The sequence below is a fragment of the Delphinapterus leucas genome, chromosome 2 (genome assembly GCF_059928025.1).
Source record: "Delphinapterus leucas isolate spDelLeu-1000000601 "Yukka" chromosome 2, BTC_Dleu_Yukka2, whole genome shotgun sequence".
NCBI lineage: Eukaryota > Metazoa > Chordata > Mammalia > Artiodactyla > Monodontidae > Delphinapterus > Delphinapterus leucas.
Genome location: NC_143130.1, coordinates 4,484,877 through 4,510,551, shown reverse-complemented (window position 1 = coordinate 4,510,551; position 25,675 = coordinate 4,484,877). Strand labels below are relative to the sequence as shown.

Below are 25,675 nucleotides of genomic sequence, written 5' to 3'. Positions count from 1 at the left end.
GCTGCCCAACAAATGAAGGCAGGAGGAATGGATATCGGGTAGACCTCTAGCAACGTCTGCACTCAAAGCTCCTTTCCCACAGAAAGAACTATGGAAAGACAGGAAATAAAAAGAGTGGAAATTGATGATGTGGAAAGCCAGCTATGAGGATCATCAAAACCAAACTGAAAGGTGAATTTTTGAAATGACTAATAAAATAAAATCCATTTCTAGCAGGACCGACACTGTATAATGAGTACAAACAGTGAGCTTTAAAACCATTCATACAACATAATCCATCTGTTATCTCTGGTGGAGAGGCCACCCTCTTTTTTTTAATGCTCTTAGGTATTTTCTACAGTTTTTTTTCCTATTAGTAATCATACATGGTTTTCATAAGGAGGAAAAGATGTTTGAAAGTTTCACATGAAATGTGTGTTTTGTAAAAAATCATGTTTACTATCAGTTTCCAAATCAAAGATAATCTAAATGTCTACATTTAAAACCGTTGACATTTTCTAATTGTTGGAAATACAGTGATGTAGAATCAGGAGATGAATAAAACTAGTATATACTCTGTAGATGCTGCCTTGTTAATTTAATATTCTGTTTTTCCTCTGAGAGAGCAGTTTAAGAAGGAGTAGCATTGTTTCAAATGCCTAGTGGGTAGTCCTGTTAAGTATTACAGAAAAGGAGAGCCTGAGGATCTATTTATTTTAAAGTTCTACTTTTTTTCTGAAAAATTTTTTTCCTGAGAAGTTTTGGGCTGAAGGGGTTTGGTGAGTGTGCAAGAATCACAATGTAACAGATTATTGTTATTTTTTCTAATCTATCTCTGTCACATGAATTTTTTATTTAAAAATTTTTTAATTAAAAAAATTTTTTAACTCTACTCAATACTGTGTAATGACGTATATGGAAAAGGATTCTTTTCTTTATGATGTACTCTTCCTGCTTCTTTTGTGTATCCCAGGTTTCATTGTAAAAAGAAGCTTGGACTTACAAATAAAAACATGGGATCACATTGCAACAGACAGTTGCCTGGTGGTATAAGCACCAAGTTTGATGTGGACAGGCCTGGATTTCTGGAGGCATCTACTAGCTGTGTGACCCCGGGGATTTCTGAAATGTACAGTGAGAAATTCATTAGGTTCAGTTGAAATTACATGAGAAAATACATGTAAGGTTACTTACTCCAGTGCCTAGGCATTAAAGACACTCCAAAATGTTAATAGACATTATTATAATTATGATTTAGAGAGGTTAGAGTCTTGGAAAAGAGGGAAGAAGACAGCATAAAGGGAGGACGTGGGGAGAAGTGAGGCCCAGAGGTAGCTCAGATTGTAGGACCGCATCTTACAGCCAGAGATGGCCCCGCCAGGGGTAGGCTAGATGCTGAGGAAGAGGAACACATGCAGTCCTACCACAAGCTCAAAGCCTCCTTTCCTCAGAACATTTGCTGGAAAAGTGTTTTAATAAATCTATAAATCTGTGGTGATTACGGAAGTGAATGATGAGCCCTAGAGTCGTACAGTATGCAACCTGCAAAACTGTACATGGCAGCCCTGAACGATACAAGATGGTTCTACTCTTGCTTCAGTCTCTTCTTAAGCAGTTGCCATCTTGTATTTCTTTTTACCTGGTGGGCCCCTTTAAATTCCTTCCAGGTCAAGGCCGAGTACACATGTAAATACATTATATTGACATGAGGTAGAAGTTTGAAACTCAGGCCACCCCAAAAGGCAAAGAATCGGAGCTGAAGGAAGGATGGATTAATCAGTGTTCCTGCTTCCCTCCCACCTCCCACCCACTACGTCTTTCCGCGTTAGCACAAAAAAAGGGTCTGTGCATCAGGAGATACTGCATCAGGTGAGGCTGGTTCCAAATGCGGGTTAAATCCTTGTAAATGTCAATCAGAAGTCAATGAGCTCCTCCTTTGTACAGTGGGTTAGCTCACACCTGAAACTCATTACCCCTAGAGGTCGGTTTGGATTGCAAGTATAATGGTGTTTAAGGAAGGTTGATTTCAGGCTTGCTGGGGAAGCAGGCAGGCTGGGGATGTAGAGTTACGGCTACCACCCACACCAGGCTAAGGAAGCCACACCCCCGTGTTCAGCCGAGCGCTTCCCGCTTCTTCCTCGGGATCGGCCTGCCTTCCAGCCTGCCTTCCAGCCTGCCTTCCAGGCTTCTCCTTACCCCATCCCCCCCACCTCAATGGCTGTCTCACCCTGGGACAGGACGAGGAACCTGGTTGTTAGCTGACTTAGGTATGACTGTGAGAGGAGAGCAAGCCTTGGGGGGCAAATGATACAGGCTGTGACCTGGGGGAGAAGTTCGCGTAGTTGGGAGCCTCCTGGCTTGTGGCTGGGCTGGTGGAGGTGCTGGGATCAGCTGAGACTAGTGATGGGTGTTTAAGAATTTCTGCAGGAGATAACTCGCTGGGACCCTATGAGGAGGGGCTGTCTAGGCACAGGGCATCTCAGACTAGGAAATACGGGACTTCCAGCCTGGACATCCATCAGGGAATCAGGAAAAGGATACCAAAGTCCCAGCAGAGGACACTGTCCTGGGACCACTGGTCACAGCCAATCAAGATCCAGTTCTGCCGAAACCGAGAAGGTTATGTAGTGGGATTTGGGCAGGGAGGGCCCATTTGGGGACCTGCTAATTGGAGGTGGGCCAGGAAGCAAGGGCTTAGTTCCAGAAATAAGGCAAAGTGGAGGTTCTTAATAGTAGCAGGTGATGGCAGGACTGGATAATTTGCTCAGTGGGTTTTGGGCTGCTTTCCCTTAGTTGCCTCCTAACCAAGTGCCCGAGACTTAGCTAGGGTGGAGCGTAGGAACGATGCTCAGGTGGTCCCCGCTGGGGGCGGGGCGGGGCAACAGACCAGGGGCGGGAGCCTGCAGCGAGCTTCGCAGTGCCGCCCTCTGGTGGTCCTCAGTCCCTTTGCTTCTCTGCGTCCTCCGGATCCACGGCAGGAAGGGCTTGACCGCCTCCTCGCTCTTCTGTTGGACCGCTGGTTCTGGACTCTAACTCCAGGTAATCTCCCCACAGAACTCCTGAGAAACAGGCCAAGGCCCTTCCCTTGACAGTTTAGGTAAACCCGAGGGCTCCGTGCTGTGTAATTCAGAGCAGCCGGCCATTTTCTGGGAGTGTCAGCCTTCCGTATCTCTGACAGGGTTATCAGTGTGGGCCTAGGATTATCTCACCCGGTTGTTCCCAATTTTCATATCCAATGAGCAGCTGAGGACACTCATGATGTCGCCTTCTTTCTCTCTGTATTTCTTTCCCCTCCTCACTCAGCTAGCACCTTAGCAGCAGACCCAAGCCTCTCCCCATTTCCTACACTCTTCAGGTTCACTTGGTGTGTCTATAGCCTGTGTGCTGTTTCCACGTACACTGTCCACTTTGAAATCTTGGGTCTTGACATCTCTTACCTCCTATAAAATTCACCACTTCATTTGTTCTTTCAGTCATTTATTCCCCAATAACTTAGTGAGAGCTCTTTTCACAGGACCCGAGGGCCTTATGCAATGACCTCTACCACAGGCTCTGGGATCAGAATATATATAGCTACTTAAAGTTTCCCACTTACGTCCCAGGTAAGAACTTTATTCCTCCAGCAAACACTTTTTCTTTGAAAAATCTATTTATGAATTCACAAATGCCTGAAATCGTTTAAACCTCTGCACCTTATAAAATAAAATTCTAATGAGCCTATCTTTTCAACAAATCGTTGGTTTGAGATGTGGATAAAACAATTATCACAGAATCCTCTGGGGGAAAAAATGTCTTGACCTAACACAAAAGCCTTTCCATTCTACAAGGGGAACTTTTTTGACCTAGCTCAGTCCTTTAAAGGGCAAGTGGCTGTAAGAAATTCTAAGGTTTTTCTCAGAATTCTAAGACAGTTGGTCAATATTGATATAAAAAGTCAGGTTCATTAGCGACACTAATTTGGTTTTCCTGAAAATCGGCCAGACAGAAAGTTCTCACTTTTATCCACCTTCATTGTTACTCTCCATAGCAACTGAAAACTGTTCTGGGCTGAAATAATCCTCTCTAGCTCCCAGCGCACAGTCAAGGAATTTTAAAAACAGAGGACTTTGTAACCATGAAATACTCTGAGATTTAAAAGGCCACAGAGCTCCAGATAAATAATCATTTGTCTTTCGTCTGAAGGTAAGCACAGGGTTTAGAAATGTTTGTATCATCGTCTGTCATTTTTTAAATGCTAACATAAGAATCTTAAACTCTCTCTCTCTTTTTTCTTTTTAAACCATGAAAGTATTTTTGTCACTACCCCACAGTCATTATTAGCTCACCTCTGGGCCAAGATCTGCCATGAGATGCTGTTAACATTTTGCATTCCTTAAGCAATCGGTTGAAGATATTAATTTTTTTCCAGAAAGCTGATTGGTCCTCAAGCTGTCCTTTCACTTCTTTGCTGAGGCCTGAATATGTGGATTTATCATGGCTCGTGTGGCCTTGAAACTCTCTTGTTTTTCCAAGATAGTTCATACTTTTAATCAACTGAAAACTAAAAAGTAACCAGTATGTTCCCGATGTTACTATTTTCTTTTAGTCCCTTCCTTATCGAAAAATCTTCTAACTCAACATGATAGCTGTAATTTATTCAAAATTTTTTTCTGTTTACTTTTATTTACTTACTTCACTGATGAGGCCCATAAATCAATGGGATAAAATGAGGGCGTTTCCTGTTGGCGGGGGTGGAGAGATAAATTAGGAGTTTGGGCTTAATGTATACACACCACTATTCATAAAATAGGTAAACAGCAAGTACCTACTATATAGCACAGGGAACTATACTCAATACCTTGTAATAAACTACATAATAGAAAAGAATCTAAAAAAATATATACATATATACGTATGTATAAGCGAATCACTTTGCTGTACACTTGAAACTAACACAACATTGTAAATCAACTATACTTCAATAAACAAAATAAATGAGGGTGTTTCCTGCCCCGGGTCTTATGACCTGTAGCACCGTCAGGATGGACAGTGAAATGCATTCTTGCTAATTTTTGACTCTATGTCTATTTCAGAGACAGACAATATAACACACTTCTTGGCTGTTGTACGGTTTGAAAGTCTACACCCACCATAGTTTCCTGCCAGTCGGTGGGAGTTATAAGTGAGCTACAGACCCCCAGTTGTTCAGAAACAGCTTGTCATTGCCAATCAGCTTAGCCACCCAATTATTGAATCCTTTCAAACCTGTTGCAGGCACAGTAATTAAAGGCTTTATTTTTCCTCTTTCCACAGACATTCCTCCAGTTACAAGTTGACACCGTGAACACCAACCCACCCACCGCCATCAGAGGCAGACTTGGGCTAAAGGAAGAGTGGAAATGTGCTTCTGGAGAAAGCTTTCTGTATTCGGGGTGCCATTGTTCCTTCTACTCAGCCTGGTTCCCTTGACTGAGACAGAAAGACCCTCAACTCCAGACAGCAGCGGCACTTGGAGTCCAGGGCAACTGACGGAAATTCTACATGTTCTCTCGGCAGAAGAGCCCACGCCCCTGAACCACTCAAGAAACCTCATCAGAACGCTGCTAGAGAAAACCGGATGCCCACGGAGGACAGACGGAAGGCAAGGAGATTGCAATCTGGTTAGTGCCATAGAACGGGATCAGGGACAAGGGCATTTTCCAAAGAGAGCCATGCATTTCTTAGCCGCTTACTTTAGGAAAGAAAAATCCATTGCAAACCTTCTAATATCCGAGTGGGCAATGCATTATGGTGTGATAACTCCCATATCCGGGATATGACAAATCATACAGCATTCTGCATATGGCATTTAGAGACAGGGAGAACTTGTTTTTATTAAAACGGTAACGCTTCTGTAAGCCTTTCTACAACGCTTCTGCAGGTTTAGAGGTATTTTTTTGCAGGTATGCACTTCTAGATGCCTTTTCTTTCTGATTGACTAATCCTTTTAATGAGCTTGCAATGACCTTGAACATGATTGGTTAGATAGGTGCCATTTGTTTTCTGAGGCATAGTAGGACCAATCTGATATTTGTCTAGTGTTGAATTTTGTAAGTACTTGCTCCCGGATATCGGTAGGTGTGTTCTAATATTTTGCATCGTGGGGAGTTAATGAATCGGATTATCATCTGTTTAAAGATGAGGAATCTAAGCTGGGGAAGGGAAGTGCTCCCAGTGGGGCTAAAATGGGCCTCAGAAACCCATTTTCCAGGCATTTCCTAGTCTATCAAGTGACTCTCAAACCCTGGCTATCCATTAGCATCACTTGGCCAGGTTCCACAAAATACCCAGGCTGGAGCTTCCTTCTCCAGAGATTGAGATTTCACTTTCCCTGGATGGAATTTTTAAAAATCTCTGCAGACCACTTTAATGTAAAATCAGCATTACTGTAAAATCAACATTTAATGTAAAATCAGAATGTCTCCATTGGGTGGGGGGAGGGGGGGATGACCAGAGCAGCCCCAGAGGCAAGAGCGCATGTCTTAAAATGACTGAAGACCAAAAACAGACCAAAACAGTCTGAGCATCCCTTTCCTGAGATGAGATTTTTCAGAATGAACTCACAAATAAATAAGTAAATAAATGAAGACATAACTAACTAAATAAGAGAGGCAAATCATTTCTCCCCAAAATAAATTTTAGCAGATCTTCTCAATCACGCTTTGTTCTGGGGGAAACATTTCTCGGCCAAATGTTTTGTTTTTTGTTTTTGTTTTTTTCGCAGAAGGGTCTTGCTAACAGAATTTTTCTCTGCTCTTTGCAAACAGTAAATAATTCAGCAATCAGTAAAACTCCCAAGGGTTCCCAGAGAAAACATGTGTTGTAAAGGCAACTCATCTGTGATGACAGTAATTTATATATATAGCAACAGAAGACTTCCCACCGGAAATAACTAGGAGTCATATCTTATTAATGTCCTCCGAGAATTTGCTTCAGAGAAATGTTCTCTAATGACATGAAATGCCTTATTAAGGCTGGTTGGATTACTTTAGCTTGGGGGGGGATGTAAACAGGCAAGATTATTCTCCATTTTGCGGGGGGGGGGGGGGGGGGGGATGGGTCGTTTTGTACGTTTTTTTGATTTCTATGACATTAACAAGTATTTGGCCAATTTAGTTTCTGTTCCATTCCTAGGAAGTGAAACACTGTCTGTAATAGCTTCACCCTCCTGCTGCTGCTGTTTCTCTTTCTCTAAGAGACTAAGGTTAAAAAAAAGGCTGATTTCAGCTTCGCCTGCTCAGAAGTCTCCAGTTTACCCGAATCACCATATTCTAAGCAAGGAGCCCACGGAATCTCTCAGTGTCAATTCACAGAAACCAGGGAGAAACACCTGGTTTTACAAACACCCACATTCTGGTGCAAACCAGAAGTTTTCACCATGTTCTTGAAACTTTTTTTGTCTTCCTAGGGACTCTGTCTACGGAGAGGCAGGGTACCTATCAGAAGTTCCATGACAAAAAGAGGGCAAGGGAGTGAGTTCAGGTCCTTAAATGTCTGAGAAAAGAGATCCGTGTGTATCCTGAATTTGTGGGGAGGAAAAAAAAAAGTTCCCAATTTTATTTCAGATCTAGGTAAAAACTGAATTTTCAAAAAAACTGAAGTTTTTAAGGGCACTGCACGTTTAAAAGTAAATCCATTCAAGCTGCCACCTTTGAATATGGATACTCTTGCCTGATCATGGCTTTCCTTTTTCTTTATTTTAATTTTTTAACAGGAAGGGTGAGAAGGGGGTTTTAATACATTTAATGAGGGATTAATTAACTCCGAAAGAATAAATTCCACTTCAGGTATGATGAGAACCACGAGCCTGCATGGGTTCCAGGCATGGGGAAGGGAAAAGAATCTGGTTTGGAGTCAGTCAGCACTGGGTCCGTATCCTTGTTCTGGCACCGTCTAGCTGTTAGGATGCCGAGATGCTGATTCCTTTCTCAGGGGGCTCCCTGTGAGGTCACATGACCATCTATGAATGCATATACGAGCTCAAGCCCTCTTCCCCTGTTATATTCGCGGAAATATCCAGTGCCCCCTTTTCCAGGTCACTGGAGCAGCTTTTGTGAAGGACCTTCAGTGCTGAGAAAACAAGACTTTCCTCTGCAACCCCCTCCTGCTCGTCCCCCGGCCCCGCCCACCTCGACTGTCTCCAGAGGTTTGGGGATTTTTTTTTTTTTTTTTGCGGTACGCGGGCCTCTCACTGCTGTGGCCTCTCCTGTTGCGGAGCACAGGCTCCGGACGCGCAGGCTCAGCGGCCATGGCTCACGGGCCCAGCCGTTCCGCGGCATGTGGGATCTTCCCGGACCAGGGCACGAACCCGTGTCCCCTGCATCGGCAGGCGGACTCTCAACCACTGCGCCACCAGGGAAGCTCGAGGTTTGGGGATTTTAACCAAGATCTCCAGGCGATTCTCGGACACATTCAGAGAGAATCAATGCTTTAAGGTCCTGCATTTAATTCCCTCCCCCATCCCCGAGTTGTCATAATGGTGATGGGATAAAGTTTGAAAAGCATCAAGCTTTATCTTGTTTATTGAGAAAGTTTATCTGAACTCTTCTCAGTTAAGACTTTCCTTTCTGTCACTTAGAAATGCCACTAAATCTAGTACAGACCCACAAAAAGCTAGCACCTGTCATCAGCTGACATCCTTCCAGATCTTTGTCTGGGAGGAAAAGGAAGAAATATAATTTCCCTCTTGTGTTGTATAGTCAATTGTTAGCAACCCTGCCCCCTCCTAAAACAGAACTTTAAAAATCTAAGAACTTAAAAGAAGGCAGTTGACTTACCCATAACCCGAAATCAAATTCTAAACATCTCTTGGTCTAAAATTCCTCAAGCTTACCCTGCAGGTTATTAAGGCAGGTTATTACCCTGCCTTATTAACACAGAAGATTTCATATAGCCCTTTGTCGCTGAGGCTCTCGCCTGAAATACACAAGCAGTAAACAAAGCTGAATTCAGCAGCTGGGAAAAGGCAATCTGATTTGGCTCCAGGGTTCATAGAAAATTACTACCAAACGTCTGGGTAGTCCATTTAGCTTAGTAGAGAGGACTTCTCACAATTTGACTAGACTTTTTTTACCAAAGTTTATTTCCTTATGAAGTTGGAAAACGAATTCCCAGAATCTGTGTTTTTCTTTTCCTCTTAAACCTTATGCCTCCACCTGACGAGATTCAAAGGAAGTCAATGGATTATTTCTGAATGAGGCCATTCTTCTTTAACAAAGAATCACTTTAGGGGCTTCCCTGGTGGCGCAGTGGTTGAGAGTCTGCCTGCCGATGCAGGGGACACGGGTTCGTGCCCCGGTCCGGGAAGATCCCACATGCCACGGAGCGCCTGGGCCCGTGAGCCATGGCCGCTGAGCCTGCGCGTCCGGAGGCCACAACAGTGAGAGGCCCGCGTACCGCAAAAAAAAAAAAAAAAAAAAAAAAAAAGAATCACTTTACTGGAGTCAGAGCCTGGGACAGATCTGATGCCTGTGGGGTGCCAGTATTTGCCAAATTTTGCTAAACATCCTCTCCCAAACCACAACTGAGCCACTTTGGAAAACTAACAACTGAAACAAATCTAGTGGTGATGAACTGAAAATCCCAGTCCCCCCACCAACCCCCATAGCAATTTTTGTCACGTCCACGCCCAGAAGAGATTTTACCTTATGTTAGCTCTTCCGATTCTCCCTGCACCACTCCGTCCTCAAGCCACCACCTTCTGCATTAAGGTAACTTGTCAAAGACTCAAATATCGGAGCACAGAGTTTTCACCACATGGTCCTCTGATTCACCATTAAGTTCCATTTCAGCAGGCCTCAAAATCTTAAGCAAGGGGTAGGCAACCTCTGTTCATTCAAGATGACCAAAATCTCTAGCAAGATAAAATGAGCTGCTTCCACAACTTATTTAAACTTTTCCAAGTCAGAAACTGATTTACCTTCCAACATGTAAGCATTTTACAAAAAAATTCTGGAGTGAACATCTGCCTGATTGTGTTCAGGGTACTCTATCTAGCCTGATAGGAGAGGGGACTCTACCTGCCCTGATAGGAGAGGGGACTCTGTCTGCCCTGATAGGAGAGGGGACTCTGCCCTGATAGGAGAGGGGATTCTACCTGCCCTGATAGGAGAGGGGACTCTATCTAGCTTGATAGGAGAGGGGACTCTACCTGCCCTGATAGGAGAGGGGGCTCTACCTGCTCTGATAGGAGAGGGGACTCTACCTGCCCTGATAGGAGAGGGGACTCTACCTGCCCTGATAGGAGAGGGGACTCTACCTGCCCTGATAGGAGAGGGGACTCTACCTGCCCTGATAGGAGAGGGGACTCTATCTAGACTGATAGGAGAGGGAACTCTATCTAGCCTGATAGGAGAGGGGACTCTATCTTTCCCTCTTTTCTGCTACCTCCTGCCTCACCCCTAGAAAGGCACAGAGCAAAAGCCTGGAGAAGGAGCCATGAGTGGACAAGGGTCTCGGGCTGCTTGGATGGGATACAGGGTGGCCACAGACACTGCTGTGTGCAACCAGCACACAACCACACCTGGGCCACATACACGTGGTCTGGTGGCCTCACGGAGGTCCTACATGTGCTTGGCGCTCTTATTCCCACCTACCCGGCGCCATCAGACGACCTGAATAGCACTTGGAAGTCTCTAAAGGTGAACTTGTTCAACCCGCTGGCTGTACCATGTTCTCACTGATGGACATTATAACCTTACCAATCCCCTAGCCTCCTAATTGACCAGATCTCTTCCTACCAAACAGGAGGGAGAGAAAGTTACCTGGTGAGGGGCTGCACAGCAAGTACAAAGTCTATCAGTGGCAGAGCAGGAATTAAGACTGGGCAACCACTATTAACTGTGTGGCTTTAGGTACGTTACTCACCCTCTCTTAAACTTGGCTTACACATATACTAAGGGTATATTTTCCTCATAGAAGGAAAACATACTTCATACTTAATTCTGTGCAGGATCTTTGCATACTGCATATATATGTACCTGTTAATTAATTCTTTATGAATTAAGTAATTGGGCAATTGGTATTCTGAATGCTTTTGCTTGTGCAGAAATACTTGGTGGATTATGATGTGGGCTTTTTTTTTTTTCCATTTAAAATAATGCAATGAGTTTCCCCCCTTTGAAAAATTGATCATCCGACACCTTTTCCAGAACCAATTAGATTTATACTCTGAGGGATGCCTTGATATGGAAGATACTTAGCACTGTCTTGGACACATGGCTTCCGATAAATGGTAGCTGATATGACCGATGGTTTTCCCGATACTTCAGTTTCAGGAGGTTATTTGGCACAAAGCTCGATTCAGCTGATTCACCTCCCTGGGTCCTGGTGTCAGTCCTGTCTAACAGCTACCAACCTATGGACTTTTCTCTAGGGCTGAGGAGGGAACAGAAAAGGGCTGCTGCAGTTTTGGTGGCTGCGCTTAGTATTGACACTCAGAGTTGATCTTGTTGGGAAGCCTGCATCCGGTCGCTGAGGTTTTGGCCTCTCACAGTTGAGTTGGGGAGAAATTGGAATCTGTGTGGCTTGCAAAGAATGTGATTAATGCTTTGCCTCACAGATGGATGACACGTTTCTTTCTGGCTCAGATGGTATTTTCCAGATGTTACCCGGTGGGACACACAGCAGACATGGAATTAGGACCCCTGAAACTTCCACCTCAGAGAACAGATGAAAAGATTTCATAGTAGATTATCCCACAGTGGGACAACTCCCCTGGGGCTCAAGATAGGCATATTTTATGTATGTATGTATGTATTTATTTACTGGCCAGACCACGCAGCATGTGGGAACCTAGTTACCCAAGCGGGGATCAAATCTGCGTCCCCTGCATTGGAAGAGCAGACTCTTAACCACAGGACCACCAGGGATGTCCTTCAGATAGGCATCTCTTGATGCCTTCACTCTGAGGCTGGTGCCATGTCGTGAGCTGCTTCTCAGATCCTGGGAGCATTCCCAGAAGCTACCCAACTGTCTTTGAAGAAACACAGCTCTTATCTTGCTGGGAGAGCTTCTCTTCCACAACCCCTGTGTCTGTCTTTTTCTCACTGTCCCAACCCATTATCCCAAACACCGTCCTCTGCTATGTAAACTTCCCAGATTAGATAAGCCAGCTGTCTATCTGTGGGTTGTGAAACAAAGCATCATGGAAGCATTTTTAGTAATTCTCGAACCACCACCATTTCTGTTAATAGCAGGATGTGGTGACTGATTGCGTCTCAGAAAGGACTGACATCAATTCTCTTAGGTAGGCTAAGAGAGAAGCAGATGGTACTCGTTCATTCCACTTTTACTCTTCTTAAGTGCCAGGCATGGTGCTAGAGGCTGAGGATAGACCTGTGCACAAAACAGACAAAATCCAGCCTTAATGAGCCAGTTGTCTTCAAGAGGAAATAGAAAAGAAACAAGGAGACATAGTAACCTTAGAATCCTAGTTCTATGAAAAAAAGGAAAAATGGTAATGCTGGAGCTGCCTGTGGCTGTTAGGCACTTAATATGTGGCTCATCCCAGTTGCGATATGCTGATACGTGTAAAACACACAGCAGATTTCAAAGACTTAGTGTGACAAAAAGAACATCAAATAGCTCATTAATACTTTTTTAGAGTTTTGATTATGCGTTGAAATGATCATATCTTGCATATGTATTTCCAGAAAATATATTATTCACGTTAATTTCACCTGTTTCTTTTTACGGTTTAAAATGTGGCTACTAGAAAATTTAAAACGTGCCTCACGTTTGTATCCTGTGTGATATTTTTGTTGAACGGTGCTGTGCCAGAGAACACGGGGCAAGGATGGGGACTTTGGAAATGGTATCTGGGAAGGCATCCCTGAGGAAGTGGCACTTGAAACTGAGACCTGAGAAATCAGGTGGGAAAGAGCCTGGTGGAACTGACAGAAAATCACAGGGGCAGAAGTTGAGTGAGAGAGGTGGAGGGAGGCTAAGATAAGGTAAGAGAGGTAGGATGGGCAGAAGCCGGACTGAGGAGAAAATTATAAGGAGCTTGGATTTCATTCTAAATGCAATGAGGCATCACTTTAAAAGCCAGAGTCAGCTGGTGTTAATCAAGGCAGAAAAGTGACAGCTTGCGTTAATATAGTTGGAGATAGAAGGGTTTCATTTAGGGAATAAGGGCTTCTGGGAGGACATCCTTTTTATATAAAAGTCCAACCATGATTGTCTTACTTGAATTGGGCTATTGAAGCTGCCTACTTTCCCCTCCTATTCATAAAATAATAAGCAACAGAGACTCTGTGGTTGTTAATGTTCTGGGACTATTTGTCAAGCTTTGTTCCTGTTTTTTATTTTTTATTATTATTTTGTGGGGTTTTTTTGCACAGTGCTTCGAACCAGATGCCCTGTTACTAATAGCTGGAGGAGATTTCGAGGATCAGCTCAGAGAGGAAGTGGTCCAGAGAGTTTCTCTTCTCCTCCTCTATTACATCATTCATCAGGAAGAGATCTGCTCTTCCAAGCTCAACATGAGTAATAAGGAGTATACATTTTACCTACACAGCCTTCTCAGCCTCAGGCAGGATGAAGACTCCTATTTCCTTTCACAGAATGAGACGGAAGATATCCTGGCTTTCACCAGGCAGTACTTTGACACTTCCAGAAGCCAGGTAAGAAAGTCAGAATTGCTAACTAGCTCTCCTGCTAAGATACAGTCTCAGAGCATGATTTTTTTTGGTCACTGATTCATTCCTAGGAAACTCAAAAACTTCTGAGAGGTAAGTAATTGTGGTTTTTAGTGATGGGATGTTAAGTGATGTAATTTAAAATTCTGAGTCTGAAGGGGGAAATGTAACAACTAATCATGTGAATGTACAAAAATATTTATTTTTTATTTTGTTTAAAATAATTCAGAATAAGCCTCAACAAAGCTGTTTTGTTTTTAAAGAAAAAAGAAGGGGGGGTGGATGTAATGATTACTCAGTTGTCAGATGAGTTTTAGGCGGAAGCTGGGTGGGTGGGCAGGCAGACCAGGTGATGGGGCAGCTCTGTTCTGAGTCCCCCTGAGCACTAAAGTGAGTGTGACTCATGGCTTTTGATCAGTCTCCAAGGACTAAACTGTAGCGGTGAGAGCAGTGTGTCTATTTGCCTTGCCTTCTGGCAAGGGAAGGATTAGGCATTAAGAGTTGGCGAGAGATGAATTAGTCATTAGTTAGTTCCCTGAGGATGCAGCTTGCAAAAAGCATTATTCATGACAGCACAGACATTATCTCTTTTGTGGCTTGTAATTGGTGCTGCATGTGGTCAGGGGTCCCAAGTGCTTTTCTTTTCTCACAGTTCCCACTCTTAGGAAATGGGTGTCTTGTTGCCTTCATTACTATTCCAGCAAAAGCTGGCCTTTCAATTACCTTTTTGCTTTCTGCTTTGTGATGGGAAGTTTAAGCTGAAAACGTTCTCTGAACATGGGGTTTTTTAAGCCATATTTTCTTAAAGAATGAATTGAGGAGCCACCAGCACATTTTGAAGACTGTGGCAGAATGTGTTTTTTTTTTTTTCTCTTGAATTATTCATTGACATGTGTCTTAGTCCGTTTGGGCTGATATAACATAAATGCCATAAACTGGGTGGTTTATAAACAACAGAAATTTATTCTCATAGTTCTGGAGGCTGGGAAGTCCAAGATCAAGGTGCTGGGCAGATTTGGTGTCTGGTGAGAGGCTACTTTTTGGTTAACAGATGGTCATCTTTTTGTTGTGTCCTCACCTGGTGGAAGGAGCAAGGGAGCTCTTGGGATCTCTTATACAAGGGCACTAATTCCATTCATGAGGGCTCCACCCTCATGACCTAATCACCTCCTAAAAGCCCCACCTCCTAATACCATCACATTGATAATTAGGATTTCAACATGCAAATTTTGGGGGGTTGACACAAACATTCATTCTATAACAACATATAGTGATAAATTTGATTCTTGACCTCAATTCTGGTTTCTAGGAGTTCAAAGGTATCTGTGCAATCATGCTACAACTTAATGCCAGCAAGAATATCCTCCAATTTGCTGTAAATTTCTCTTGTAATTGGCAGAACGAATGGAAAGACTGTTTACTAAGGACTTTGGGGATATCACTTCAGTAACTCTAATCTTGTGGCTCTCAAACATGGTTATATTTTTTCTTTCTATTTCCGAGGGATAAAATGGGGTTCCTGTATAGAATTCAGTTTTTTGCTTAAATAGGGAGGTGTGCCTACCTAGAATTTCCTCAGTTCAACGTCTATGTAATGTAAGATTGGTTCAAATAAGCCACTAGGATTTTAGTCATCCTATGTGTTACTGTCTTGATACAGGTTAAATGCAAATGCAAAGCCAGCACTTAAAGGCAGATGGAGTCTATATATTTAATATAGATTTATGGTTATCCAACATATACTGCAAATACCTGGGCTTCCGAAAGTATGTGAGATTAAACATTCCTAGAACAGAATAAAGTAATTCAATATTATGTGTAGACCTACTTTATTCATCTATTCAGTCAAGAAGAAGTGAGCTACTGGTGAGTCATAACCCTGTGCTAGGCCTCAGAACAACTATCTCCTGGAGGATACCACTGTCACCAGTTCCTGGGAAGGGTCCTGTGGCCCATGCCCTTGGGGTAGGCTTCCGCTAGGAAGTCAGTCATTCTAGACTTGCAGGAGGCCTCTTGGCACCTCACTGCAGGCTGCTGCTCTCTTTGACTAGGGGATGTAAGGTCACAGAAGATGCTGGCGGTCCAGGCCCACCATGACTAGCATTTCTAGGTCTTGCTTTCATGGGGCTCAACCTCCATAGGTCAAGCCACTAACAGCAACTCCAGGCGGTCCTTAACCAGCTCACTAAGAGAAACAACCTTACACCATCATATTCTGATTTAGCGACCCTCCCTAATGGTCCAAAATCTAAATATCCCTCTATTCTTTCCTTCTCTTCCTACTCTGTTTTATCTTCCTGACTCAATCTCTTAATGCAACCACCTCTCTCCATTCTTTCCACTCTTTTGCTGTTTCCATGGTAAATGTACATGGTGCTCTACTAGCCCTGCCTCTTATATGGAGAACGGGTATTCGTGACCACATCCTAAGGACTTTGGGATTGGAAACCATGGTTAGAATCCTCCTTTGTCCTCAGTGGCACATTGAGAGGTTACTCTTTCACACCCTCCATGAAAAACTCACACTTCTATGAGGTTCACACTCTGTTATTTTAACTTGTTCTTGTCATCCATGAATCTTCTGGCTACTTCTCCAAATTTGTTAAAATTTTGGTAACTGCCTCTCCGCCTTCCCCGCTGCTCCCCACCATAGCTATGAATAGGCTCTTGCCAAGCTCACCAATTACAAACTTAAAAAAGAAATAAATCCAGGATATTGAATATAGCTCCCTAAACCATAATGGAAAAGAGTATGAAACAGAATATATATATATATATATATATATATATATAGCTGAGTCACTTTGCTGTACAGCAGAAATTAAATACAACATTGTAAATCAATTATACTTCAATAAAATAAATAAATAGATAAATAAATAAATCTGATCCACACTTTTCCCACCTTGTCCTATGTCACAAGAAGGCAACATTGATGTCGTAACCTACCCTTGAGTCCTCATTGGATGAACATACTTCCTCCTCCCCACACTCCTGTACATTGTATCTCTCAACCATCTCTGTCCTTCTCTTTGCTCTCTCACTTTTGTCAAGTCTTGCCTCCATGAAGCTCTCTTTTGCTCTTTGATTTCTGTCAGCCCATACTTCATGTTTTTTCCCATTCACATCACCCCCATCTCCTGGTTTCTTCTCACTTGTCCAGCTGTTCTGTATCAGGTTCCTTTGTAGGATCCACTTGACCTGCCATCCCTTAAATCATGGCATCCTTCTTGTTGAGTGGGATGCTCTCACAACGTCAAGCGTTCCTAAACACTGATGACTATCAATTCTGTTGCAAGCCAGCCCAGATTTCTCTTTTGAGCCATCGACTCATATATACACCCATCTTTAAAAATCTCCATGTTTATATTTCCTCAGCACTTGAAACTCAATATTAAAATCAAAAGTCATATTTCTATTCCTGAACCTGTTCTTTCTTTGATGTTGCTTATGTAGCTCTTGAAATAGTCTCTACTTTGGCTTGTAGATGCTGCACATTCCTGTTTTTTTTCCCTCTGACCCCCATTTTCACCTTTGCAGGCTCTTTGTGTAGATTTTAAGCATTAGTGCTCTTTCAGGTGTGGTCTTAGCTCCCATCATTCTATATGCTTTCTCTGGGGTACCACATCTATACTTAAAGATGACTCACCAGAGTGTATCTCCATCCCAGACCTCTTCCCTGCACTCCAGACCCACATAGACTACACAACATCTTTTCTTTAAGGATATGGTAAAGGCACCTCACACTTAAAATATCCAAAATCAAGGTTATAAATCAACCCAACGAGATCCAGTCTTCATGTATCACTTCACAGGTCAGCAAATAGGATCATCATCCAGTCAAATGCCCAGCTAGAAATTTTATTTTCCAAATTTCTTCCCCCTTTATATCTAATCCAAGTCCTACTGCTATTACCTCCTGAAGAGATCCCTAACCTGTCGACTTACTCCATTATCATCATCACTGTCTTGTACCTGGGCTACAGTAATGGCCTTCTTACGGTGCTACTAGGAAGCACTGACTCTCTTTCCAATCTATTTGTGCTCCACCAGGTAGCTAGAGTGAATCTGTCAAAACACACATCCAGTCCTATAAACCCCATTCCCAAACCTTGCTCAGAATTCCCCTTTGGCTTCCAGTTGATTTGAGGATAAAGGGCAAACTCCGCTAAATGCCCGTAGACCTTCAGCTTTCACCATGCCCCCCTTACTCCGCCCACTCCAATGACTGCCCTCCTTCCAGCTGTGCATATCTGCCACCCTTCTTCCTGCCACAAAAATTTTGCATATGCTGTGTCTGCTGCCTGGGCTATTCCTTTCTCCCACTCCTTCAGATCAGTGTGTGTGTGTGTGTGTGTGTGTGTGTGCGCGCGCGCGCGCACGTGTGCCACAATCCCAAGGAAGCCTTCTTGGGTCTGCCTGACTGGGTCAAATAGCTGTCTACTTTTACATCATTGTACCATGTACCTCTCCTTCAAAGCAATTGCCAAAGTTATCAACTTACATTTGATTACATTATTGTTTCATTAACAATTTTAAGCTCCAGGGCAGGCAGACACTGCTTTTGGTTTGGGTCACCACTGCATTTCCAGTACCTAGGGAAGCACCAGATATATACTGGGTATTTGGGGGGAGAATTTGTGGGATAGTGGGCGGTATTATCATTATACAGTTGTCAAACCCAGAAACCTGAGTCTTTTTTTTTTTTTGCGGTACGCGGGCCTCTCACTGTTGTGGCCTCTCCCGTTGCGGAGCACAGGCTCCAGACGCGCAGGCTCAGCGGCCATGGCTCACGGGCCCAGCTGCTCCGCGGCATGTGGGATCTTCCCAGACTGGGGCACGAACCCGTGTCCCCTGCATCGGCAGGCGGACTCTCAACCACTGCGCCACCAGGGAAGCCCCTGAGTCATTTTTGACTCTGCACTCCTCCACATTTTCTTCCAAGTCCTTCCAAGGCTAACTTCTTAATATTCTTCAAATGCATCTGCTTCTTTCCATGTCTAGTGCTACCGTCTTAGGTCACGAGATATTTTGGATTAATCAATAACTTCTTAACTAGACTTCTTGCCCTCAAGTTCTAACCCTGTCAATCCATTTACTACTTTGCCACCTGAGTGACACTTCTGTAACCTACCTTATTGTACATTCTCTTGTTTATAATATTCAGCGGTTTCTCTGGGGCCTTAAGGGGAAATTTATTTTTTAAATTTAATTGAAGTGTAGTTGATCTACAACGTGGTGTTAATTTCTGCTGTACAGCAACATGAGTCAGTTATACATATATATAGTGTAGTTTTTTCATATTCTTTTCCGTTATGTTTTATCATAGGATATTGAATATAGTTCCCTGTGCTCTACAGTAGGACAGTGAGAAAGATTAGATAAATAAGAATCAATGGGATGGGAGTTAGAAAATTCAGTGTCATGGAAGATGAAAGAAACAAGCATTTTCCAGATAGAATTCTATCTGAGACTAGAGAATGATGGTAGGCACATTCCCACAAACAATTCACTCCTCTTTTAGAAGAATGATTCCTTGTCTTTTGGGGAAATCCTAGAGATGTTCTAATCAGAATAATTTCAGAAGTTAAAATTTTCTTTTTACTTTGTGTCTACTTCAGTGTATGGAAACCAAAGTGCTGCAGAAAAAATCTGGTATCTCAAGCAGTGATGGTGCCGATGAAAACACACTTCCTCAGTTGGCTGAGACAATCATTGCTTTGTCCCTCCAAGGTGTTTGTCTGGGACAAAGAAACTTGCCGTCCCCAGACTATTTTACAGAATATATTTTCAGTTCCTTGAATAGTACAAATACGCTCCATCTATCAGGTAAGGATGCTTTTCATGAATTTCACTTCCCAGTCACACCTACTAAATATAAACTGTGCCAAAAACAAAAGCAGAATCATTGCGATGACTGAATTTGTCCAGGTATGTTTTAAACACCCTTTTAATCTCAGCATGTAGTGAGACAGCCCAGGGGGCCTTTTCAGGGCAGACATGCTATGATATGTATGTGGTGATAAGGCAAAAATATGCACTCAGGGCTTCCCTGGTGGCGCAGTGGTTGAGAGTCCGCCTGCCGATGCAGGGGACGCGGGTTCGTGCCTCGGTCCGGGAAGATCCCACATGCCGCGGAGCGGCTGGGCCCGTGACCCATGGCCACTGGGCCTGCGCGTCCGGAGCCTGTGCTCCGCAACGGGAGAGGCCACAACAGTGAGAGGCCTGCGTACCGCAAAAAAAAAAAAAAAAAAAAAATTGCACTCAGCTCGTTTGAGCAGGGATGATGAAATTGTGGATGGAGAGCCAAAGGGAGAGATTTTTATGATCTGCTACTAGTACTAACTGAACACTTTCCTGTTTGGTACAAAGTGCTGGGCCCGGGGGGACAGAGTATCACGTAGAAGGATAAAATAGTATTCTAAAGGGTGCAAGAGGCTTGGTAGCAGTTTGCTTGGAACCATAAAAGCAAGTCATTTAATGTTAAATAAAAGTACTGTAAAATACGCATCCTGGCTACATTCGTGACAGCCAGCATTGGAGGGATCTGAGGTAAAATAAGACATCACGAAAGGAATCAGAATGTGTGCTTCACGCATTTCTTTGTACTTGACAAGACATTAAGAGTGAAATGACTTATTTTTTCATCTGCATCAGAATGCCCTGCTTTGCACACACACCAAGGTCACATTCTTCCTCTTGGGAAGTCACAACATAGAAGAGAAATACAAATTTTCCAAGGTACCAGCAACACCCTCATGATCTAGATAAATCTTCTAACTCTGAAAGGGATCAAGAGCTAGGAGTCATACAATTCCCTGCAGAATTTTCTCTGACTTGTTTGTCTAACCCACTGAACGACAGTTGCGTCTTTCTGCAATTCGTTTGTCTTTGCTTTAAGAAACGAGAGAAAGAAATCTTTTTTTTTTTTTTTTTTTTTGCGGTACGCGGGCCTCTCACTGTTGTGGCCTCTCCCGTTGCGGAGCACAGGCCCCAGACGCACAGGCTCAGCGGCCATGGCTCACGGGCCCAGCCGCTCCGCGGCACGTGGGATCTTCCCGGACCGAGGCACGAACCCGTGTCCCCTGCATCGGCAGGCGGACTCTCAACCACTGCGCCACCAGGGAAGCCCCAAGAAATCTTTATTAAGATGAGAGTTGAAGTATAATTCGGTCGTGTTACCTAGATGTCATCACTAGGAAATAGGCTGGGGAGAGCATGCTACGCTGAGAATGATTTTGATGTAGCAAACAGGAATTGCTAAATTCAGATTTTGAGTGATTGAGTTTTAGCGGGACAGTTTGCATATCAGCCGAAGGAATGGAATGATTTCCCTTTTCAAGTAAAAATGTATGCCCCTTGCAATAGGAAGAGCCATCAGACCGGAATACAGAATACAGTTAGAGGCAAGCTGTACTGTAAGATCAAGGCAAGTTGTCTAGATATTGACCATCATGGACCCTTCTAAAAAAAAACTAAAATAATTGTTTGTGAGAGGTGTTCAGTATCACCCACTTGGGCACAGAGCGGCCACGTTTGCATTTGAGAAGTCAGAATTCTATCCCATCCCAGTGCAATTAGATGCTTATTCCAGAGGCCCCAAGGCACTTTTTGCTAACAACTGCCTCTGAGCTGGGGCTCTGCTGACACTAATTGTATTTTGGGCCAGAGGGGGAAAAAAGTATGGTAGTTAAAATTTTTTATAATCTTTTTATTATAGAGATTGTTAAACATAAAAAGTAGAAACAATAAAATAGTGTACCCCCATGTACACAGTCCCCAGCCTTAACAGTTAACAGCAATTGGATAATCTTAAGTTTGCCTGCCTCCTCTCCCAATCACTTGATTACTTTGAAGCAATCAACCTGTACATATTTCTGTATGAATCTCTAAAAGAGGAGGATTTTTTTTTTTTTTTTTGCGGTACGCGGGCCTCTCACTGCTGTGACCTCTCCCGCCGCGGAGCACAGGCTCCGGACGCTCAGGCTCAGTGGCCATGGCTCACAGGCCCAGCCGCTCCACGGTATGTGGGATCCTCCCGGACCGGGGCACGAACCCGCGTCCCCTGCATCGGCAGGCGGACTCCCAACCACTGTGCCACCAGGGAAGCCCAAGAGGAGGATTTTTTTAAAAGCATCTATTACAAATATCACTGCTTAAAAAAATGAATGATTCCTTTAATATCATAAAAATTTCCTCCATGTTCACATTTTTCTGCTTTTTAAAAAACATTTTTAGTTTTTATTGAATCAGGATGTAAATAAGGTCCATAAAATGTGAATTGTTGGTATGTCTCTGGCGGTTTACTTTTGATAGGTGTCATGTCCTTCCCCTCCATTCTATTTTGTTGCAAATTTTTTGTTGAAAAAAACAAAAAGGGATCATTTATCCCATCTGGATTTTGCTGATTGCATTCCTACTCATTTTACATGTGTTTCTTTTTTTTTAATTAATTAATTTATTTATTTTTGGCTGCCCTGGGTCTTCGTTGCTGTGCGCGGGCTTTCTCTAGCTGCAGTGAGCGGGGGCTACTCTTCGTTGCCGTGTGTGGGCTTCTCATTTTGGTGGCTTCTCTTGTTGAGGAGCATGGACTTTAGGCACACGGGTTCAGTAGTTGTGGCGGGCGGGCTTCAGTAGTTGTTGCCACAGGCTTAGTTGTTCCATGGCATGTGGGATCTTCCTGGACCAGGGCTCGAACCCGTGTCTCCTGCATTGGCAGGCAGATTCTTAACCACTGCACCACCAGGGAAGTCCCTTACATGTGTTTCTATGCAACATGTTTCGTGTATATTGATTTTTATACGTAGAGGTTTGATTAGTTTTATGTTGTTTATTTATTTGGGGCTACAGTCTGATCGTTGGTATCTTCCATCGGCAGCACATAACATCTGGTTGTCTCTTTCTGAGAAGTTATAAGCTATTGATGGTCATTGCCTAGATTGATCAGTTGTTTGGGGCTTACACAGTGGTGATCTTCTGATTCTCTCAGTTCTTCTTCATGTTTCAGTGTAATAATTCTATAGTGGAAAATCTTTCCCTCACCGCAATTTCATTTTATTGAGGTTCTTAAAGGAAAGTAAGGATAAACTCTTGATTCTTTAATTTACCACTTTACAAAATAATAACATAGTTTCCTTGCATCCTCAAGGAACAATGAGCTTTTCTTTTTATATCATTATGATTTCTTATCTCTCAATCTATTGTCATTATTATCCTTTTGATACTCAGATCGTTCCCTCTTTGACAAGTGGAATCTTATTCAAGGTGGCTGTAAGTCCTTTTGTCAAAACCCTTAACACATTTTATATCTCCCTTGCTCTCCAGTATAAAATATTCCAGGTTCCTCTTGTACATTTTCTGCCTAAGCTGGGATAATTGTTTCTCCGAATATTTTTTATCTTTATATAAACCAATTAATCACATTTCTCTTATTGCTTTTGGATTTTGAGTTAGAGTTGAGAAAGTTTCCCACATTCCCAGGTTATAGAAGAAGTTACTCGTGTTTTCTTCTAGTACTTGTATGCTTGCGTTTCTGATCCATTTAGGATTAATTCTGGTGCATGTTGTGAGGATTAGATCCAGTTTATTTCCTCTATACGACTATGCAGTTTTCTTTATACTTCTTATTTAAAATGCAGTGGAAATTATTTCCTCCACTGGTTTGAGATGCTTCTTTTATATAATAAAATGATAAATGCAGTCAGGTCTATTTCTGTTTTCCATTCTGTTCTATTGGCCCACTTGTCTATCCATGTGCCAGTACTGTACTGTTTTACTTATAGTGGCTTTATAGTATATTTTAATTTCTGATAGAGCTAGCCTTCTTCATTGCTCTTCTTTTCAGGGTCTTCCTGGCTTGTTCACTCTTCCTAACAAATATCACCTAACTGTCAAGCTCTGGGAAAAAATAACCCTGTGATAATTTTATTATAATTGCAAAATAATTATAAAGTAACTTAGGAATGATATTTATAAGATGTTGCATTTTTATATCCCATAGTGTTTCTATTTGTGCATATCTACATGTGTGCTTTTGTGGAGTGTTTTATTATTTCCCTCACATAGGTTTTAGACATTTCCTGGTACATTTATACCTAGGCATTTAACTTTTCTTTTGGCTCTCTTACCTGGGGTCCTCTCTTTCATTACAGCTTCTAACTGGTCTTTGTCTATGTGAAGGTTAGTGATTTTTTTTAGATTAATTTTATAACCTGTTCCATGATTAAACCTTTCATTTTATTTTGCCCTAATTTTTTAGAGTTTTCAGACAGTTTGGCCTCTTCTTTTTCAATTCGTGTGTGTCTTTTCTTTGTCATCTAATTACATTGCTTAATAACCCCGATATAATGGTAAATATTTTGAGAATGGTCTGTACCCTTATCATATTTTAGACTTCGAAAGAAAAGTTTGTTTCCTCATTGAGTTGAGAGAACAATGATAAAGAAATATATTTATAGTCTTTTATATTAACCCACATATTTACATTTCTAGTACTCTTCATTTCTTCCTGTGGACTTGACTTACCATTCAGATCATTTCTTTTCAGCTTAAATAACTTCATCTAGTGTTTCTTGTAAGACAGTTCTGGTACCAATGAATTCTCCATTCATGTTTATCTGAGAATAATTTTATTTCACCTTCATTTTTTAAATTCATTTATTATTTATATATTTTTTAACATCTTTATTGGAGTATAATTTCTTTACAATGGTGTGTTAGTTTCTGCTGTATAACAAAGTGAATCAGCTATATGTATACATAAATCCCCATATCCCCTCCCTCTTGCGTCTCCCTCCCACCCTCCCTATCCCACCCCTCTAGGTGGTCACAAAGCACCAAGCTGATCTCCCCGTGCTATGCAGCTGCTTCCCACTGGCTACTATTTTACATTCAGTAGTGTATATATGTCCATGCCGCTCTCTCACTTCATCCCAGCTTACCCTGCCCCCTCCCTGTGTCCTCAAGTCTATTCTCTACGTCTGCATCTTTATTCCTGTCCTGCCCCTAGGTTCTTCAGAACCTTTTTTTTTTTTTTTTTTTTTTAGATTCCATATATATGTGTTAGCATACGGTATTTGTTTTTCTCTTTCTGACTCACTTCACTCTGTATGACAGACTCTAGGTCCATCCACCTCACTACAAATAACTCAATTTCATTCCTTTTTATGGCTGAGTAATATTCCATTGTATATATGTGCCACATCTTCTTTATCCATTCATCTGTCGATGGACACCTAGGTTGCTTCCTCACCTTCATTTTGGAAGGGTTGTTTTGCTGGGTATTAAAACCCTAATTGATAGTTCTTTCTTTCAGCATTTTGAACAACTTATTCCACTACTTTCTGGCCTCTATTTTTCAGATGGGAAGTCAGCTTTGATTGTATCAATGCTCCCTGGTATGTGATGAGTCATTTTTCCATCACTGCTTTCAAGATATATCTTTGTCTTTGACTTTCAACTGTTTGACTATGTCTGGGTTTGGATCTTTTATATTTATTCTACTTGATGTCTGATGAGCTTCTTTTTGTTTTGTTTTGTTGTTTGTTTGTTTTTTGACCATGCCCCATATTATTTCCCCAACCTGGGACCTTGACAGAGCATGGAGTCCTAGCCGCTGGGCCACCAGGGAATTCCCTCTGATGAATTTTTTGAACATTGTAGATTAAGGCTTTACATCAAATTCAGAAAGTTTTTAGCCATTATTTTCTCCAGTATCTTTTTCTACTTCTTCCTCTTTCTTCTCTCCAAGTGACTCACTACATATAGGTCAGTATATTTGCTGGTTCCCACAGGTCTCTGAGACTTGTTCTTTCTTTTTCTCTTTGTTCTTCAGATTAGATTATTTCTATTAATTTATCCCCATATTCAGCAATTCTTTCTTCTACCATCTCAATATGCTGTTGCACTCCTCTAGTGAATTTTTCACTTCATTTATTCTGTTCTTCTACTCCAGAATTTCCATTTAGACTTTTACATAGTTTTGATCTCCTGATTGAAAATTGCTATTTGTTAATTTATTATTGTCATACTTTCCTTTA

The 25,675-nt window shown here is 42.3% G+C and overlaps 1 protein-coding gene across 1 annotated transcript in view; it reads left to right on the top strand.

Moving 5' to 3' along the window:
* The first annotated feature begins 5,294 nt into the window (after nucleotides 1-5,294).
* SLC39A12 (solute carrier family 39 member 12) overlaps nucleotides 5,295-25,675 on the top strand; it is a 68,394-nt gene continuing 48,013 nt past the window's right edge. The window contains exons 1-3 of the mRNA XM_022580211.2: nucleotides 5,295-5,618; nucleotides 13,341-13,622; nucleotides 19,259-19,466. Of these exons, the coding sequence (XP_022435919.2) occupies nucleotides 5,358-5,618; nucleotides 13,341-13,622; nucleotides 19,259-19,466 (751 nt within the window). The 5' untranslated portion in view covers nucleotides 5,295-5,357. The remainder of the gene's footprint in view (nucleotides 5,619-13,340; nucleotides 13,623-19,258; nucleotides 19,467-25,675) is intronic.